Source organism: Lichenostomus cassidix, chromosome 1 (assembly GCF_008360975.1).
Source record: "Lichenostomus cassidix isolate B80296 chromosome 1, HeHo_3.0, whole genome shotgun sequence".
Classification (NCBI taxonomy): Eukaryota; Metazoa; Chordata; class Aves; order Passeriformes; family Meliphagidae; genus Lichenostomus; species Lichenostomus cassidix.
Genome location: NC_139479.1, coordinates 25,798,135 through 25,819,171, shown reverse-complemented (window position 1 = coordinate 25,819,171; position 21,037 = coordinate 25,798,135). Strand labels below are relative to the sequence as shown.

Below are 21,037 nucleotides of genomic sequence, written 5' to 3'. Positions count from 1 at the left end.
AGGTTATGTAACAAACAAAGGCAAATTTCAGTTTTGTTGGGGGTTTTATTCTGGTTTGTTGTTATTGTTTGGTGGTTTGTATGTTTTTTGTTGGGCTTGTGTGTGTGTGTGTGTGTGTGTGTGTTTGTGTGTGCACCTCTCTGGTTTTCTTTTTAAAATAGCACAGCAAAAACAGCTGTTTGGAAAATTATATTCCATATGTTATGGGCAATGTAATGTCTAATGATCTGAATAATCACATGAAAGAGAGGGGACAAAGATAATTTAGGCACACCTGAGAGAGAGAAGAAAACATACTAAAATAAAGTATTTGGAGAAGCTAGAGGAAATTAAGGAAATTTACCTCTCGAAAATTTGCAGCTAGGATCACTGCCTTGAGTTAAGTAATCTTCAGTGAATGATCAGTGTAATCAAGCAATAAGGCTGTGCATCAGAAACTTCCTTCTTCAAGAGGAGGAAAATAAATGCCCTCATAGGTTGCAAGGTGTTTTGAACAGGCAGGAGAGCTTTAGTTTAGATTTTCAGAGGCCAAACCAGAATGCAGAATTAATGTGTAATTATTTAAACCACCTGATGTCAATCAAAGAGAAAGAGAGTGTTTCTGTGATTTTCTAATAGCAGCTATATTTGGGTGCAGAAGCATGGAAGTTACTAAAAGGTAAGAGTCATGCTGAAACAGGTATTAAAAGAACCAGAGAAATGGCAGTATTAAAGCAAAGCTGTCCCTAAGGCTGCATCCAAACTCTTGTTTTTCTGCCTCCTGCTGTCGAGCATTTCCTTTCAGGCCAGCACTGGGTTCCTCTGTCAGCCTTCCAAAACTTGAAGTTGCAGCATTACTAAAATTGCTCCCCTGAGGCTGACAGCAGATCTTGTTGAGACCCAAGCAGCAAGTTGATACTAGCTGTTTGTAAATCATCTCCTACAGGAATGGTATCTTACTCCTTGTATCAGGTGAAAGGTCTTGTTCTTTTAAGGGCACACTTGCTGCTTGTTTTGTTTTTTTGTTGAAATGTATTTATCGGTCCATTCTTTTAGTATGCTGTGTTTTTCCTGCAGTAAATCTTCAAGTCTAGTCTTAGGTTCACTGACTCACTCTTGTGCTTGTTTTGTGGCTTATTTGCAGATGTTCCAGGTGATCCAGCCTGAAAGAAGAGTCCTGTATATCCAAGCAAATAATTGTGTGGAGGCCAAGGACTGGATTGATATCCTCACCAAAGTTAGCCAGTGCAACAAGAAGCGCCTCACGGTCTACCATCCCTCTGCCTATCTTAATGGCCACTGGCTTTGCTGTAAAGCCACTGCAGATAACACCCCTGGCTGCACACCCTGCACAGGGTAAGGGCTTGAACAAGCCATCTGTGTAGGCACTGCCATGGGTATTTGTGTCTCTGCAGTGTGACTTGCAGGTGCACAGTTAACCAAGATTTTTCAAGTGTACAGGTGTTCAAAGGCCATCAGTTGGTATTCCTCATACTATCAGTATCTGCATGTCTTGATGAAATTGTGACATTTTTAGATTTAAAGGTGGTGATAGGAGTTGACTGTGGGATAAAATACTTTGGTTTTGATCATCTATCATTAACAAAAATGTCAGAAATCCCTTCAATATCCTGTTTGCAAATTACTGAAGCACTCATCTGCTGATAGATTTAATTCTAAATTGGTCTTTTCAGGATCCACTCATGCTCTCTCTTAAATGAATATGTACTGTCTGGTTTGTAGGAAGCAATTTTCATCTAAACTGAGAGAAGTAACAAGACTGTAGTGGCAATTATAATCAGAATAAAAGACCTGGGTGGTTGGAAGTTCAGTGCTTTGGCTCCTCCATCTGGTTGTAGCAGCCTAATTCACCAAAATATCTGGATACTGATACAGTCTTCTCTTTCAAGTCAGTGAAAGTGTGCTGGATAAAGAGAGGCATAAAGAAGTTTGAACTTGTCTTCTTCTTCTGGGAAAAATAGAAGGTTTTGAGCTCTGTTACACATAATCTGTTGGCTTTCATGAGAATTCACTTTTGCTTTGGTTTTCTTGTTAAGTGCTTTCTGTGCCATAACACACTGTTCAGCATATAACTTTTACCTCTCTTCCTAATGCCTTGCAGAGGCCTGCCAGCAAATATCCAACTGGATATAGACGGAGATAGAGAAACTGAGCGCATCTACTCTCTTTTCAACTTGTATATGCCAAAATTGGAGAAAATGCAAGGTGAGGATGAAAGATCATTGCATCTTCAATTTGCTTACCAAGCCAAAAATACCTGTGAAAAGTTGGGTGTTCTGGCTCAACCAGCCTTGCAAATCACATCCTAGAACACACTGGCCATTTTTTTCACTTGTTTCCCCTTCTGCTGTCTTGAGGCAGTTGTGTGTATTATTTTTGGTGCAGTCTCATGGTCTGTAAAAAGTTCTTTGCGTAATAACAGTTGTTTCAAATATGGTCCTAACCACATCATCCTAAAATAGCGTAGACAGAGCGTTTCTTGGATGCTCTGAATTGCCAAATCAGAGCCAGCACTGAACCAGAGGTTTACTGATCTTGACAAGAAGCATCAGCAAAGCTGAGGTTTCAGTGGAATATGGTTTTGTGTTACCAGAAGTCATGTGCACATTCCCTGATTCAGACCCTAAGAACAGGCTGGATACCAGTGGTTTCTTTAGGAAGGCTCTTTTGGAGTTACCCATTGAAAATGACCTGTGGATGCCTGTGAAACGTTGAAAAGTAAAGTTTTGGCTGGGAAACTTTCATGAGCTGAGGGAAGCAGGGATGTGATGGAAAGGATAAAAGAAAGAAGAGACAGCAGAGGAAGTTGGTACTGGTAGGCATGCCAAGAGAAGTATCCGGTGTACACAGTGCCAGACTTGAAATCCCAGTTTAGCTCAGGGAGTGGCAGGGAAGCCTTCACTGTGGCACTGATCTTTAAATAGGACTTTATTTTATTATATGAGATAAGCCAGTGGTGTCAAACACACAGATTGGAAAGCACTTCAATCTGTTCCTGGCTGCTGTGCAATTGCAAACTCAAGATCCTCACCACTTCCGAGCTGTCTGAACCTGTGCCCAGTTTTCCCCTGTTCCGAATCGTCGCTGCCAGAGCCAGCATCGAGTGTCGGTGTTGGGGGAAAGGACACAGGTCTGGCAGACAGTGCAGCAAGGGAAAGGGAATTTGAAAGCTGAGACTGGGACAGCAGTCAAGCTAGAAGGAGAGACAAAGTAAAATACTCTTGCCCCTTCTTTCTCCTTGTAATATGCTCAGCTACAGTGGAGGAGTGGATCACATGGGAAATATGTTGTGGGTGTTCATGTGTAGTCAGTGTCCAGATCTCTTAGTAAGGAAGGCTCCCTGGTAAGGTCAGAAGGTATAGAAGTATAACTTGCCCCTTTGGGTATGTCATTAAGCAGGCAGCCAGACAGCAGTCATGGCACATTCTGCTTATATTTATTGTATAAATCTTTTAGGGGTGAAACATGGCCACTTCAGCCTGTTTTTGAATTCAACCTGGACTTGCTGCCTGGGGATGGAACCTGTCCCAAGTGAATACTTGACTTTGTGCAGGCCAACCCTGCAGCACAGTGGCAGAGTCAGGCCTGTGTTAGAATTTCCAAAATGTGTGCATGGGGTACTGATAGTGGCATTTGAGATTGAAGCATCACCTGTGCGGCAAAAGACAGCTTCCCACAAAGCCAGAAGTAGCTGCCAGGCTTGCTGCTCTTTCTGTATGAGACAAGGAGGAGGGAATGGGCATGGGACAGCCTCTGTGCCTCCCAACAGCCCAGCAAAAGGACAAGGAACTTCTGATGATGATGTCAGCCACATTTGTGGTAGTCATACAGTTTCTTGGTTTGCTTCTGTATGAATCCCAGACTGAATATTTTTAGTCTGCTTGTCTTGCTTTTTTCCTCCTGCCTGATATCTATTCCTGTACTTTATTTTTTTTCTCCAGAGGCCTGTGGGAGCAAATCTGTGTATGATGGACCTGAAGAAGAAGAGTATTCTACATTCATCATTGATGACCCTAAGGAGACCTATAAAACACTAAAGCTGATTATTGAAGGTGTTGGAACTTTAGAGCAGGAGCATGCTCAGTATAAGAGGGATAAATTTAAGAAGACAAAGTATGGAAGCCAGTAAGTATAATGGTTTGTCCAAACAGGGGAACAGTCCTGGAAAATGGTATTTCCCTTGCTTATGCTCTGGCTTTCACCATATTTTGTCTAAAAAAGATCCTGCAAATACATACAAAGTAGCACTGTGACTTAGGATTGATATCTTAAAGGACTGTAAAGAGGTTTTTAATGCAGTTTCATTCATACAATCTAAATGTGGGTTTGTGAGATTGTTGTTTTTAAATTTTGAACCCATGCTGGTGATCTGAGCATTAAAAGCAGAAGGTACGTGTGTTTACCAGCTTATCTTGGAGTGTTGGTTTAAAAATGGAAAGAGTGGCTGGCACAGCCACGTGACTGTATTTTGTGTACACATAAATAAAGTATTCTGCGTATGGCTGACAAAAAAAGAGGCTTGATTCAGTCAGTTCTTCTAGCTGAAGTAAAATGCAGTATTATCATTACAATTGCAACTTTGAAAATCAAATTTAGGGAGAAAGTTCTTGTGTGTTCCACTTTCTGTTCTGACATTTTCATGTCCTGACAGAAAACTCTGTGTAATCCTGGCTTTTTTTCTTTTCTTTCAGAGAGCATCCCATTGGTGACAAGAGCTTCCAGACATACATCAGGCAACAGTCAGAGATCTCAGCACATTCCATATGAAGTGCAAAGGAAATCACAGGACAGTGCTGAAGGGTTGATCAGTGATGCTAAACAGCAAAACAAAAGGGAAGCCACACATGTAGCAAAATGTATGGATAAGTGTCAAGCTTACAAACTTTGAGACTTGGTAAACATATTCTCTTTTCAAGAAACTGTTATAATAGTTGCTATGCACTTTATTCATCTGGTTGTTGACAGATGATAAAACCCTGCCTTCTAGGCAGTTGTCATGTGTATTTTTAAATTTGCTTTGGTTTCTTGGAATCTAGTGATCAGTTCAATGATCGAGGTGTGTGGACTTCATCTTGACAACTCCCATGCAATTCCTTATGTTTTGGAAACCAAGCATGCTGCTAAAATGCAGCATTTTCTAGAATGGTTGTTTGTTACTGTTTTTTGTTCCTGATTAATGTATATTATGCCACACCCCCTGCGTGTTCTCTTAGGAAAAGCTTAGTAACACTTTACTTTTAATGCCTGCGTTTAGAAAAGAAGCAGAGAAAAATCCCTCTGGTGTAATCTTCTACGTTGTAGCTTGTGTTCTGAGCAGGCCAAGAAGCAGGCCTTTTGTTTTTACAGCAGCGTAATTTTTGCTAACTGTGCACAGTTTTTAATAGAAATTCAAATCTGAATGGTACTCTTGATATTTTTGAGATACTAAGTCATTTCTCCAGGCACATTCAGCAGTTTGGATTTGAAGATGCGATCTCAGCAGTAAAATGAAATGGACTCTCATAAATATGAGTAAGAAAGAAATGAACTTGTGTCAAAGCCTCGTGTCTCTTACATAGTCCAGTGAATGGTAATCTTTGAAAGTCTGCCAGCTGAAAGGCAAGGTAAGCTGATTTTGATGACCTTTTATCACCACAGTGAGAAGGACAAATAGAATATGAATCTGGCAGCTGAGATATGCTGATTCCCAGCACAAAAACCATCAAGATGGGTTTTCTCTGAAAGGATGTTCATGCACTGGAGTCCATGCTATCCTAGTACCACTTGCTTTTCTGGAAAATAGATTTCTACTTTTCCAAAAATGTTTTTAAATACTTTTTAAAAGAGACTTGATAAATGATATTTAGTATATTAATATGCATAATGATAACTTGTTAATATTATGACTGTAGTAAAAATGGAATGAACTGTGTATCTCACTAATACCAACAAAAGGAGAGGAATAAAGATCTTCTAAATATTAAATGCATATTTATGTATGCTGTTTAGTTGTACACCGTAATTTTTCTCTGTGTAAGGGTCTGATATACAAACATCTAGCTTTGATGGCTCAGAAGCCTGCATGATGGACTTGGAGTAGAAGCTAGTACTGGTTTTAAGCTGAGTTGGATCAGAAAGCATTGAACTATCAATTTAATGTGAAGATGTCTGTGTCTTTGCTTCAAGTGTTAAAGAATAATTTTTAATTGTGTCCTCATTGCATCTGACATGATTTAAGATGGCTAAAGTACTTTGAATGCCTTTGTTTGTTAGTGATGTTCTTAGGAATTAAGTTTTGGTTTTGTTCAAATATATAGTAGACCACCTTCTAGTAGATGATAAATGATCTTTTATTCATCTTCACCCAGCAGACTGGGGAAAGGGAAGTAATGAAGCATTGCAAAGATGCATTTTGGACTCCAAGCTTTTAGCTGCCATGAACTGCAATTTTTAACATGTATTTGTAACTTAATATTGTTTATAAAATACTAATGACCTGTAATGTGTGTTCTACTTGCCAATTAAAAGAAATGGTTTATTTCTGAAAACTGTGTGTGCCTTTGGAGTCTTTTTAAATTCACAGTGGCCATTGGTGTGCCTCTTGTGCTGTTCAGAGTGGGACCATGGATGGAGATCCTTGTGAGTGTAAACTGCAGAGTCCCATCCTCGCTCCTCCTCCCATCCCCACCCACCCCTTTTCCTGTCACCATTGCACCTGTGGGACTCTGCAGTGAACCAGAGTGGGCATCTGAGCCAGCCATGAACTACCTTAGCAAAGAAAGCTCACTCAGCCAGGTCAGCATCTTGAACTGGTTCCTTGTGCTACTGCACAGTAACTGAGCTGAGACCATGCTGAAAGCACAGGAGGAACGAGCTGAGCCCACTGCACCCTGCATGTCTATTGATTGGCTCACAGACCTATGGAACCAGCACCCTTCTGATTAGGACCTGTTCCATGACAAAACCTTGAACATGCTGAGGTCTGTGCAAGTCAGGCTCCTGGAGCTTACCCATCCTCTCTGGATAATCATGTGCACGGAGCTCTGGCTCTGAGATGTTGTCTGACAAGCTGTATGTACTGGTTCTCTTGGGGAGTGTTTCCAGGAAGGCTGGGCAATGGCCCCTCAGGATGGGAGGTTGTTGACTGGCATTCAGGGTGTGTTCATTCAGTTTATTTGAAGGTAACTCCCACTTCTGTATGGGTGTCTCTCTGCATAACCCAGGCTTGTGTTTCTGAGAAGCTTCTGGGGATGAACTGCTGCAGGCTGTCACTCAGTTTGAGCTGAGTGACAGCAGTGGTTAAACAGATCAACCACATCCAGGAACAAAAACCAAACTGATGGGGGAAGACACATCACCAGTGTCCTGGTGAAGGTGAACTTGACCGCAATTGTGTAAATGTGGGTTTTTGCTGAGGAACTGTAAACCTTGTTTTAAAAACAAAATTTTACATAAGATGAGGTAGGAAACTGAGACAAGATTTGTAAGAAATGAGCAGAGTTAAATGCAAAATTACTGTAACACCATTTCCAGATCTCATTTTCACTTAGTCTCATCCAGTGTATACAAAAATTTTTTTCTCCTGCTAACGTGTCTTAGCATAAGTCAATAGGAAATCTCTGAAAGCTGCATTTCTTACAGCATAACTTAACACGTTTGGTGAGGGGGTTGTGTTAAAACTGGGCTTCCAGTACTTGCTTAGCCTCTGTCTCCTGTCTGTCTGCAGCATATGTTTCTGATGTTATCTTCAGAAATACTCAGAAATCCTGCTCACAAGAGAAATAGCTTCATTGGGAAACTTGGGACAGCATCCCTTATGTCTGGGATGTAGAAAATAGCAAAAAAAAAAAAAAAGAAAAAAGCATAGGGATAACTAAGTATGTCAGGTCAGTTCTCTTCTCTCTCCATCCCAGGCTGAAAAGCAACAAAATTATTTTTAACAGAAAAAAATATTAGAAGCTGGACTGTTCTCTTGTGGGACTGCTCCTGCTAAAGAAGTTCCCTGTGCCTGTTTTCTCCCTTGCTGAAGCGATGTGCTGGGGCAGGACTCGTGTGGTGACAGGACCCAGATACCTGGCTGTGTGACACAGCTGAACTTTGATGTGATTCCCATCCTCTCTCTGCAATATTCTATGCAGTTTCAACATTTTTAAGGGGCTGTGTGAGAAGCTCCCCTGGATAGCAAGAGAATGTGTGAACCCTGCCAGCCCCCATCATTAGATCCAGAGAATGGGTGCTGCTGGAGGAATATGGTGTAAGGGCTGGCACTGGGTGGTGCTTGGACATGAAGAACAGCATCTTCCCACGAGGCACCTTCTGTGTATGCATTGCAGCTGGGCTACCAGGGCTGACTGAAACAGCATTTCCTTCTGGCTCTTGGACTACTGTCATTAAAGTAAATAAATTATTCCAAACCTCAAGTGGGTACTGAGGAACAGAGGAGGCATTAAGACAGAAACACTGTATTCCTATATGATTAAGGTCCTGGATTTTATGTGTAAGAAGAGATTGGAAAGAGTCATCATGAATCAATTGCTCTTGATTCCTAAAATAAAACGGGATCCTAGGAGATTAATCTTGAGGATAGAAACCATACCTAACTTGTGAACAAATCACACATGCCTTTCCATTTCAATCCTTATTTTTTGTCTACTCCATTTGAGCCACTCTGAAAATTTAAAATTGTCAGGTTTACTGGCTTTGTGCAGAGCTATTGCTTTTAACCACAAAGTTGCCTGGTGTTAATAGGTTTGCCTGCAAAGATAACATGGAAATCTTGGTTTAACAAAAGGCTCACCAGCAGCCTGGGCTGGATGTAAGGAATGTTGAAATGGTAAAAATGGAAATTGGTTTTTTATTAGTTTGAAAATACTGCTATGCTGAATCTTAACCAAAAGCATGCCCTGGATGACATAGGTCTGGTTAGTGTTGAGAGCAAATTCTCTCTGCAAGTGTGGGGTCTGCGTGGTGTCTGACTTACTTTACTAAATTCCTTCATCATCTTTAACCTCTGTCAGAGTCGCACTGTTCTGTCCTAAAGCTGTCAAAAGAAAATATGTTTTTTATTGTTTACTCAAGGCCATAACAACAGTACTACCTAGATATGGACTCTTACAGGTGATAATCTTTGATAGATGACAGCAGTGCCATCATCTACCAAAGGTATGAATTTTTAAATTAAATTGACTAGGAAAGGCACTTTGGATAAATGTAGACATGTATTTCTCTGGGGGTGGAAACAAACAGTAGTCATCATGTTTGTGTAGAGAAATCTGATCATGGGAATACAAGAAGTGAATTTTATGAATTACAGGGGAAGAAAGAAATACTTGATGAAAACAAACTCACAAAAAAAGGAGGGCTATCCTGAAACACCTTGTGTTTTGCTTTCCTTGGCAAGTTTTTCTGCATTTCAGCTCGGCTATAATTCTACTTCTCATTCTCTATATAAGCTATCTTTTTGGCAGCCATGACAACCTATGACTAGAGAGGCTCACAGCTGAGAAAAGCAACTTTAAAAATAGACAGACTCATCTGTGGTGTCTGGAGATGCAAATGCTTTGCCTCCTGCTGTGCCACAGCGTTGTGAGAACAACTCGATATGTCTTCTCTTGTGGTAAAGCCCCCTTGAAGAGATTCTGCTGCCTGCCCTGGCTGTGGTTCTGCATCTCATTAATAGCACTGATGAAACTGAATCAGTGAAATAATTGGGAGTTGTTAGGAGGAGATTTTGGAAAAACCTGGACTGTCTACCTAATCAGGTTTAGAGCCGTCTCATCAACACTTGCATCAGCATAGCTGATGAGATGAGGACAAGCCACCCAGACAGCTTTGCCACCAGAAGGAATGTGTGATATTTGCTCTGGCACCCTCCTCACCCTTTGATGCCTCGAGTCTGCCTGGTGAAGATTGTGAGAGGCTCAAAGGTGTAGTTTTCCCACTAGAGATCTGGGCTTGATTCTCCTTTGTTTGAATATTGTCATTCTTTTCCATTTTGGAGAAGTCACCTTGGTATAATTTCTGTCAAAGATGCAGGAAGAGGGAGCAGTAAGCAAAAAGCCCTCATAGGAAATAGTTTGTTGAGCACTCTGAGGGGACTTGGCATTAATTCTCACCAAAGAGTAGCTGGTGCCCAAGCTATTTTGGTGTCAGAGATGGCTGATGCTTTTGCTTTATTTAGAAATTGTGCCTACAGGAGAGGGGATGAAGAAACTGGCAGGTCTGGGCAGATAGTCTCATTAGGAGGAGAAACGTGTGAAAATCCTCGTGGGAAGGCAGGACCCACCTTCCTGGGCTGGAAGGGGCCAAGTGCTCTGGTGTTTAAGGGCCTGCTCAGCTCTTATGGTGGGACCTGACACAGTCAATGTAAAGCAAGATCCAAGAGGCCATGGACAGCCTCAAGTAGAAAAATCAGAACTGGTTTTGTTCACTGGGCTCCCAAAGCTGAATGATGCTCTCTTAATCAAGCTGTCGAGTAATTAATTTTCTCTGTGTGTTTCTCCTGCCTAAGCAATTCCTGCTGTGAGGAGAGCTGTTGTTTTCTGTTGTGTTCCTTCAGAGCTGAAAAGCCTCTGAGCCACCATGCAGCCAAGTGTGCATGGGCCACCTGCAGCTGCCTGGGTCCAGCAAGGAGGAGAGTGGGGCACTTCCCTGGCTCCCTGCACATGGATGCTGCAGGACAGGGCTACTGGGATCTCTCCAGGCTCCTCAGGCAAGGCTGGCACAACTTCTTTTGCCTGCCTTCGTTCCTTCCATGGCACCTCCAGAACTATCCTAATTTCTTCTCCTCACCTGGTGCCTGGAGAGAATAGATGGAGACAGACCCTGCTCACCAGCACATTCCTCTTGTCCCAAGTGCAGGCCCAGCCTGTTGCCTCTTCTGCTCTCTCAGACCTTGTGTTCACCATTGCCCTAGTCCTGGCTGTCATCACTAATCACCAAAAGACTCAGTGTGGAAGGGACCTCTAGGAGACCCCTCATTCCACCTGCCCCTCAGGTCAGGTTTTTTGACTGCTCCTGATAGTATCTTTGTCTTGGAAACAGCAGCACTCTCTTCAGTCAGTCAGTGAGGTCACCTGGGCAGTGATACAACACTGCAGGGGAGGAAGAACAAAGCTGGTGAGCTCTCTTGGAAGTTTTATTCTTTCCTTACAATAATCTCAGTGCTGCTTGGAGGTAATGTGGTACAAAGAGAGGTATTTCCATGCCACAGGTGACTATGCCAACATCCTTGCCTTTAAAATGACACTCATCTGAGTGTTTGTGTGTGGCAGGGGCTGAGTGTTCAGAACCGGACTTCAGGGGTGTTGAAATGCATAAATCAGAAGTGGGTTTTCTTTTGCAGGGGATGGGGAATGATGTTCTTCTGAATACGCTCATACACAACTCTGACAGCACTGTTAGAGTGTTATTCAACCAGGCAGTCTCAGATCTCTTGCTGACATCCATGAGAAACAAGATTTGTATTTATATTAATTCAGTAACAGCCATAAGACAAAGAAGATTGGATCTGGCTCTCCAATTGCAGACGTAGATGCTGACATTTCAGTTAGTTACTCATCCTCGAATAGTCAGGGGAAAGAGAGAGGCACTTCTAAAGTGTGATTCACAACACACTTTAGAATGTCTACTTTAGGATGAAATTAATCAAACCCTAGAAATTTTCTGTTCTGTAGACTGCAAAGAACCTGGCGTGATCTTTTACAGTGTAGATGTGAAGCTGGTGAGATGAAGCATACCCAGGGTGACAGGAGGGAACTCCAGCTGCTGTGATGTTCATTGTCACTCTTTACACATCCTCATTGTGCAGCCAGTGATTTTCCTGCAAGCCCTGGATGTCCACACAGGGTTTTCCCTCCTGCCTTTGTTGTCACAGGGATGGCTGAGGCCGCTAGATGGGGGTGCAGGATCTCCTGCAGGATCTGTCCCACATCAGCAGCGTCCTGCTCGGGGTGTGCTGTTCAGCGCTGATCCCAAACAGGAGGAGCTCAGGAGCACTTTCCTGGGACACCAGCACTGCCACCGTCTGTCGCTGGCTCAGCTGGTGCCACACACTGACCCAGGTGGCGTGTGAGCCCACCAGGGGTTCCCACTGACTCACCAGAGTGTGCTCAGAGGGCTCCAGCTGGATTGTTTATCCTTTGCCTCCTGTGGTGGGACAGGACCACGCCTGGTCAGGTACAAAGCTGAGGCTGCTCTGACAGCCCCTTATGTGCCATGAAGGCTGTCAGGACAAAGTGCACCTTTGCCAAACAAACTTGGATCAGCAGTCTGAGCAGGTTGGTTCAAACCTTGCTTGGCGAGTCCGCAGTGCTTTCAGTTGTGTATTTGATGCCAAATAAAACAATATGCCTGCTTGGCAGAGGGCAGCCAAGTATGAGAAGGTAAATCTCTCCTGCTGCAGCACTGTCAAAACAGATCAAAACAAGGGGAGGGGCAATTCTCATGTGGTTTTAAGTGTGGTTCACTTAGTTCTGGAGCACCAAAGCAGCGATGAATTTCCTGATTATTGATTTCAGTTTACTTTGTACTTATTGTATTGCACATGTGGGATATTGATCTAATTTTTGAGAATCTCTGATCCCCTGATTTGCTGTTCTATCCTCTTTTCTAAAGTGCAAAGGGAAATGTGCTTGTCTGGATGAGCTGCACATCCTTATTGTTAAACTCACACTTGAAAATGCCAAAGTCTCCAGTGGCACAAGAGATTACTGTGGTGTGGATCACAGAGCTACAGCTGGCCCTGTGGTCTGTTCTGGGGTGGCTGGGAAGAAAACCCAAGGCCACAGGGCCTTTCAGCATTAATACAGTAACCATCACATCCACATTAGAGGTGGCCCAAAGGATTTATGATCTGGAAAAAAAAAAAATAAATAACGTGAAGGACACTGGCATTCCTAAATTTGGGTGTGGGTATATCATCCTACTGTTTTTGCTAGCACTAGAAAAACAAGAATACTACTATATTTGATCAATCTTGTGAGTCCTGAATATTGTGAGACTTCTTTAGAGCTCCTCAGCTGTCTGACCAAGAACAACTCTCAAGCACATCCTTAAGACACAGTAAGCATCTTTTGTGCCTTACTGTTTTGTTTGCAGGGATCAGGAGGGGTTATCAGCAGTGTGGAGTCCTTAGCAGAGAGCTGCTGGCAAACCACCTCTGCATCTGTCCTGCTGTCCAGGCAGTAGAGAAGCTGGGCTGCCTCCCAGGCTGGACAAGGCAGGAGAGAGAAGGAGCAGTGCTAAACAGGCAGCCATGTCTTGGGGAGCTGCTCAGACCTGGTCTGGGAAGGGATCTGGACCTCAGCTGGACAGGGGAGAAATTTTCTCCACCAGTTTTCTTTCACATCCCCTCTCTAGCATCACACATTCAGTTCTCTTTCCTAGCATGCCTTAATCCAAACCTGACCTCCCACAGCCCCTTCTGCTGTCACTGACCTCCCATGGCATGGGGGATGGCTGTTGGCAGCTCTCCTGGAAGGAGCAGATCCTGCTCCCCACAGGCTACCAGCCATCCCTGGCAGGGTTGTGTGAGCCCAGGGAGTTTGCCAAAGAGAAGAGCTCAGCTGGCACTGAGGAGCCTGTAACGTGTGGCCATGGAGCACCTCTCCAGGGCACATCCTGGGAGAGGAAGCACCAATCCCGCTGTCTGCGAGGCGTTCCCCAGTGCTCTGCGCAGATCAGATGATCTCTTCTTGTTTGCACTGTCTGTTTTCTTTCCCTGGAAGTCACATGACGTGTGACCTGCAGATATCTCTTCTTAAGAAATGTTTGCCTGAGATTTGAGCCAACGTTTCAGCCTAGAAATAGAGCACTTCTCAGCCAGCTCCTCCTCTGCAACACCCATAAATGTCAGCGTTGTGTGCCTTTCTTCTGGGCAGACACAAGGGCTGGGCTGGCTGGAGGTGGGGTGATGGCACAGCCTGCTTTCAGCTATGTTTGTCAGAGACTGCATGTTTTGTGCACTGGTTAGCTGAGATGTCTGTCACCAGATGCTGGAGTATCTCATCCTTGACTGTGAGGGCTGACAAGAGCCAGCTGAGAAGCAGATGCTAATTAAAACAGAAAAACAGAGCTTCAGCCTGGTTTTCTTATGTCCAAGTCACTTTATACACAGCACCCACTTTATGGTGCTGTGGTTGGTGCAGGGTGAGGCTGTGATCTCTAATGTTTATTTCTAAAGGGCTGTGCTGAAGCCATGCTCCTTTTCCTTTGATGTGTGGCTTTGTGTTTAGCTGAGTATCTGCTCTCACCCCTTTTGCTACTTACATTCTTGCTGCTGGTCTGTCTCAGGCCCATTTTCTGTCATCTAAATTTTACCTTAGTCTTTCACCATGGTCATTGCTTTTGTAGTACAAAGCAAGAGTTTTGGTGGAAAGGGCTAGGGGCAAAGCAGAAAATTAATTTCATCCTGCACCAGTGAAGTGGGTTTGTGCTCAGGCTGCTCTTCTCAAAGTGACACTGTGGCAAATGCAAAAGCTTATGAGAAAAGCAACCAGTGTTAGATACAATATTCCTTTCCCCTCCCAACTGTGTTGTTTCTCATATCATAGACACAGGTGAGGTGATGCTGGAAGATTTGCACTCAGCAGAAAGTGAAGAGGCCATTTCCCACTGATAAGAGCTATGCATTACCATGTGTGTGTTCAGAGGCTGGGGAGGGCACTACTGGGCTAAAACTCAGCAGAAATATTTTCCATGATGAGAAGCCCTCTGAGATTTGCAACTGAAAATGAAGAAAAGGGTGGGAGCAAATTCAGCTATGAGAAACCTGCTGGAGGTTAAATCTCTGCCTTTGCTGCCCTCCAGAGCATGATGCCTTTATGGGTGAGTGAGAGAGGCATTGCATGCTCTGGGTAAATTTTTGGTTAAACGTTCAGCATAATGGTCTAGGTAAACCACCTCTGCCTGGCTCACTGAGAGCCACACAGCCAAAAACTCACAATCCAGATATATTTTAGTCTGCTTTATGATAGCTAGGCTGTCTGGCAGTCTAGCACTCACTAACAGAGGACTTCCCCCATCTCAGCAGAGATCAGAAAATTGCTCTGGGGGATGTTTTTGGTACAGTGAGTGTATGAAGCACTTATATCAGCCCAAGTCACAAACACTCCTTTAAATGGGTTTTAAAAGCTTTGCCCTCAGGGTTATGAATTATCAACAAACAAAACCAGACTTGGATTCCGTTGAGAGGTCTTCGTGGATTATGCTTCACCAGAGTAAAGCTCCAGCATCCCACTGTCTCCACTCCCCTAAGCCATTCTCTGGACTGAAGGCTTTTGGAGGCACAAAGGGATTGTCTATGTATCCTCTTCACTGCATACAAGAGATTCCACCTCACAGAATCCCTGAGGGCTGCTGGTGGTGTTCCCCTGGTTGAACCCTGAGCAAATTCCAAGCACTTGCTCCTGAGCATGATGTGTTTCTACTGTGGTAGTGGAGAAGCAGAAATGATCTGTCATTTCTGCCTGTGCAGCTCCTGACCCCAAGAAGCAGCTTCTGCAGCAAGTCCAGGAGGCATGATTTCAAGGGCCCCTGATAAACTGTGGAGTCAGGTGAAGTAAGTCACTGGAGCTGGTCATCATTCACTTCCCTTGAAACAAAGAGCTGAGCATCCTGCTCAGTTTCCCATGGTGAAAGGAAGGCCTATGTGGTCTTATACCCTTTCAAATCCTACCAAAACTAAGAGCTGACATCTTAATCTGAAAAAAAAAAAAAGCACCTCAAAGCCCTGCTAAGCACAGGACAGCAGTTCCCAAACTTCTCTGTTGCCTACTCTATTTCTTGCTGTGAGCCACTGGCCCTACAAGCCCTCCGGACAATGTGAACTTGCGTCTGTAAACCTCTGAGGTAGAAGGTGCAAAAACAGCCACAGACTCCATTGCTGCCACTGTTAACCTAAATTCAGTAGAGACAGATGCAGGAGAATTGCATGATGGGGCATGTTGAGTGCCCCTGTCACATGTGAGCGTTCAGTGACACTCGCTGCCACCGCTGCCTGTGCTTGGTACCCACCAGCAGCACTACTGGAGCTGTGGCAGCATCTTACCTAGAGGAATCATTTTCACTGAGACACACAGAGGATTAGCAGAAACTTAAGTGTGAGCTTTCAGCCTGTCAGCTGGCCCTTCAGTGAGCAGGGTCTGAAGACAACATGTCTGTTGACTTTTAGAATTATGAAACAAAGGAGGAATCTGCCTTCCTCTGAAACCTCCCAGCAAACCTTCATGAGGTCAGGCTGCCAGAGGGCTGATGGATCTGAGCAGTGCTGACCTGAGAGCTGCTACTTAGTCCTCAGTGATGCAGGGCTGTATGGAGCACAGCTGCTCCAACTCAACTCAGACTGAGGCATCCAAAATATATTCCAGGGTCACTATAGCTTTCCTTCCTGCAGGACTTGCCTTCACTTCAGCAGCCCTGTGGTGTTTTTTGGGACTACAGATGATTTTCCATCTTATAAAGCTCAAGGTTTGCTGCAGCATAGTGGGTAGGCTGGGTAAAATCTGCCACTTATTCCATGTTTCTCTTGTAACATTTTCCCCTCTCTGTCCTGGCTCCATCAATGGGGCTGACATGTTTTCTTCCAGGTGGTACCAGCATACATCCACCAGCTTTCCATGCTCATGGAAAGTCCTGCTGTATTCCTCAAAAGCACAATACTTTCTCTTGCTGGAACCAAATCAATTACTAAAAAAAAAAAATAAAATTGTGTGTGTATCAGATACGTCATCAGCAAATATTGGGCAATTCTTGTAGTGCCCATGGCAGTGTTGCACAGGGAAGTAAATATCGTTGCATCTCAGCGCAGTCTGTGTCCCTAGAAGCTCTGAAAAGCATAATTTCCTTTTCCTTATGTAAATATATTTTGGGGCTGAAGAATTTATTCTGATGCTCATGCAACCTCCTTGAAGTGGAAAGGGTACTGTTTCTTTAATTGCCTTTGAGTGAGTCCATTAAACGTGCAGCTGCAGATGGAAATAGCTTTTCATCAGTCTTTCTTTTTCTATTCTTTTCCCTGAGATAATTTTTGCTGGAGGAAATATGTTGTTCACAGCAATAGGCTTGCAGGGGACCAGCAAGGCATCTCTGCAAGCTGGATTTCTTCACTCTGTTCTGACCAGTGGATTTTCTTGGCAAAGGTACACAAAAACAATGCAGAGAGCTGCCTTGGAGGAAAGTGGATATCCTGTAGGCCATGATCTGATGTTTTCCAGGCAATGTCTGGCAGCAAATTGCAGTCTTCTCCAATTCTTCAGTGTCTTCAAGAAATGGATAACATAATCAAACATAGTTGTTCAAGAACAGATTTGACAGTTCTTGCCTGTTTCTATCTATTTTTTTCATGTACTTTTTCATGCACAAAAACCACCACTAGGAGCTCAAATTCAGTTCCCCACTCAAACCCGTAAATATTTTTTGGAACTGTCTGACCCTGTCCCATTCTCTCTGCTCATCCCTGGGGACCTGTGTAGCTCTGGTGTGCTCAGAGCCTGGCAGAGCCTGCATTCACCAGCCCAGAGACATCTTGGTAAAGGCTATGATATAATCATAGTCAATAAAATGCTGATTTTCATGCAAGGAGTTGGAGAGATCATTGGGGTTGGGGCAGGGAATGACCAAGAGAGATTGGCATGGCCTGACTCATCATTAAATTAGCACAGTGGTAAACCTAATCTCTTGAGATAGTCAATGTAAAATGACAGGCAGCTTCTGCCTGCAGAAACACTGCTTGTACAATTGAGGCAGGTTAGTTTCGGGTTTTGCTGTGAATAGCTCAATGGTGCTACCTCATGGCCAGAGAGAAAACTTCACCCCTTATTTCTTTTTAGATTTTTAATTTATCCTGTAATTGACAGGCTTGCTACAGGAGTTTCCTACTGCTGGACAAATACTCCAAGTATGTCCAAGTAACCAGCTGCATACAGGGAGATTTTTTCTTTTTTGGTGGAGGCAGAGTGCAGACTTAAAAGTTGCACAGGGTACTTAAAATATTCACTGGGTACTTCTGTTGAATATAAAGTTTGTTTGTTTGTCCTTCTCCTGTTACCTAGCACAGTGTTGTACCCATCTCAAACAGGGAGCTCTCTGGCACAGGGGCAGCTTCTGAACTGTTCCAGCTCCCTGCAGAGGAGGCTACAGCAGTGCAGCCACCACAACTGGCTGGCATTGCAGCTGATGCCTGTAAACACCATGCCCTGTCTTGGGACAGAAACTGCCAAAAAGAGACTGCTTAAAGACTCTCAGTAAGTTGCCAGTGGAAGCCTGATTGGTTTGGGCTTTTTGTTCTTCCCCCCACTGGATGCCAGCTGTCTTCTTTTCAATACTAGCTGGAAAAAGATCAAGCACCAAAGCATACTGGAAGTAATTCATGATTTGGAAAATTGATCTGGCATGGGAACCCCTCATTCCCTTTCACCACCTCATTTCCAGCCCTGATGCAGAGTATTTCTATGCTGCTAAATAAAAGAGAACTTGGGACCCATCATGAGGCTACTGGCTGTTACCTGCCCCATGCTAGGCAGATTTAAGCCACACTGATTGCTTTCACAATGCATCACACCCACCCTGGGTCGCTTCTGAACCACAGGTGGTACCTCTTGGACCCAGAGACATATTTGTGTTTTGCTGTCTAGATTTGGTGCAAAGGATCAGAAATACCATGAGGCCTCACAGTGCAGCCCCAGCAGCTGCTTTGTAGCTTTATAGATCCCAAAGGTGGCAGGGAGGATGTCCCCACAGTCAGTGCTTCTGTCAGCTAACTCCAGTTGCTGCAAGGAGATTCAAAACCTCCATCAGACGGAGAGCAAAGCCTGGAGAGCTAAGCTTCATGTGGTTCCCCACTGACTGGGGCTGGCCACAGCTCCTCTGGGACCAGCAGCCACCTCTGCTTCATCCAATTAGCCATAGGCTGAGAAAGCTTCTCTGGGAGGCAGCAGACAGAGCAAAAGTTGTCCAGTTTGTGCACCAGAAATTAGCTCTGTTCGCCAAAAGCTCCTTCAGTAGTTCTGGAAAAAGTTAGAGGCATATTGCAAAATAAGCCTCATGTACACCATATTGGACCTGATAATATGCAAGGTTTTGAGGTCCCAGTGACAGAGACCCATCAGGTATTTTTAAGAGAAAAACAGTCACCCTCTGGGGGAAATTTGTGTTGGGAGCACTGTAACTGTTGTCTTCCTGCTGCTTTCCTGAGGAGAAGTGGTACACACACCTTGTTAGCTGAACTGACCTGCACTGCAATCCTACCGAGGGACAGAGCCAAGTTTCCATAACAGAGTGTTTGAAGCTCTTTATTTTGCATGAGGTTTTGTTTAGCAGCTTTCAGAGCTGGACGGAGGAGCTACAACTTTGGATCAGCATTGTCACTGTCCTTGGAGCTGAGCTACAGACTTGTCCTCCTCAGATGGACTCTGATTTTAATGTTGGTCAGTCTTCAGACTTGTGTGAAAAATACACAGTATTTCACACCTCTCACTGGCACTAAGAGCACTCTGTCTTCCTGAGCTTCCCTCCCAGCAGAGGCACAGGGCAGGAGACTATAGGAATGGAAACAGGTCTGCAGACAAGCTCCAACATGGTTGAAATCTGTCACTTTTGGAAATTGGTTAGCGAGCGTTTCTGTTTGACCAGAGCTTTGTGGTGTATCCCAAAAGCAGCAGTCAGCCCTGGACATGTTTTCCCAATGTGGGGTCTGCTGGAGGAGCATCACTGGAAGGGAGGATATGTGAGGGCTAAGGAGGGATCACCTACCTCTCAGCTAAACATGAATGAAGGCTTAGTCAGCTGAGACAGGCTCCTCCCCTCTGGTTTGGGACCTTGAAGAAGCAGTCAGGGAGTTACAGGAAGATTTACACAATGTCCCAGCACTGCCTGCTTCCTGGCTGTGGGGACACAGAGTTTCCAAGAATCCCCTGAGCTCATGTGAGAGGCACTGAGCTGCTGCCTGGCAGGAGAGCTGCTGGCTCTGCACATTCACTCAGCCACTGGGATGGAGGAGCTCAGCCAAAGCACTTTTTTGGCACATTTTTCTTTCAGAAAATATTGAGAAATAGACATTTAAACTGGCAAGTTTGTCACTAGAAAACCCCATGGAAGAGGCTGAGTATTGCTCCTGTGGGAGCTCTTGACTGACATGTGGTGTAGAAAGTTTCAGTCTTTGGATGTGTTTAATGTTAGTTTGACTTCTTTTCTGTGGTGCTGATGCAGAGAGACATAGTAATGGTACTGCTTTTGCATAAGTGTAAAATTCTGGCAGCCATAGCTTAAGAACATAAAATGTCAAAGTTTAGATTGCAAAATATGATCCAGTTGTTCTTCATATGAAAAAAATACTCAAAATATTACAGTTGAGAGCAGGCCTTTCCCATTTTCTCCAATTTATCTGATTTAATGTGCTCATAGCTGCTGTAACAATAGGGAGAACAAGGAATACTAAAGCTGATTAACCATAGAAGTGAGTATAGGGCTGTTAGGCTGTTTCTCCAGTATCACTGCACTTTGTCATAAATCTGGGTCTCCAAGGACCCCTGAGTGAAGAATGCACACAGAGAGCATTTAGCATGACAGTGTGAAAGCCAGTTGTTTGGATATGCAAATAGCACTCTCTATCCCACTGTTCCAACTGATAATCAAAACAAGCTAGATGTAGTAATCCATGCAGGGAAAAGGGAAAAGCCCAAAGGACAAACCCCACAGGGTAAGCAGCCAGAAATACAAGCCGTGTGTTGTCTGATTCCTCAGCAATTGTCTGTGTCAGGGTGGGTTCCCTGCATTTATTTACTTCCACAAACAATAGTCAGTATTTTCTTAGTGTTTTTCAGGAACCCTTTATAGGCAGTCATCCTCTGAGAACCATCACCCTCTAGAAAGAACCCACAGCACAGCATGATCCAGGCTGCAGTGCTGCAGAACAAGGCTTTCCACCTGTGTGAACCAGAAATCCCATTTTTCAAGAATTCTTCAGTTTAAATATGTACCAACAATTTCCGTAATAGAAGTAAAAGAGCTTCTAAATATTTTTCCTGATTTCTTTTGGAAATCAGAAAAAGCTGGGGTCCTA

The 21,037-nt window shown here is 44.0% G+C and overlaps 2 protein-coding genes across 4 annotated transcripts in view; one reads left to right on the top strand and one right to left on the bottom strand.

Annotated features, from left to right (window-relative positions):
• The window catches only part of RASA3 (RAS p21 protein activator 3), a 125,616-nt gene extending 119,089 nt beyond the window's left edge, over nt 1-6,527 (top strand). For all 3 annotated transcript variants that reach the window (XM_085053545.1, XM_085053554.1, XM_085053562.1), the window contains 4 exons: nt 1,124-1,335; nt 2,102-2,205; nt 3,942-4,125; nt 4,692-6,527. In XM_085053545.1, coding sequence (XP_084909671.1) covers nt 1,124-1,335; nt 2,102-2,205; nt 3,942-4,125; nt 4,692-4,767 — 576 coding nt within the window. In that variant the 3' untranslated portion in view covers nt 4,768-6,527. The remainder of the gene's footprint in view (nt 1-1,123; nt 1,336-2,101; nt 2,206-3,941; nt 4,126-4,691) is intronic.
• Nucleotides 1-21,037, bottom strand: part of TMEM255B (transmembrane protein 255B) — a 261,876-nt gene that overhangs the window by 95,477 nt on the left and 145,362 nt on the right. The gene's annotated exons all lie outside the window — the stretch shown is intronic.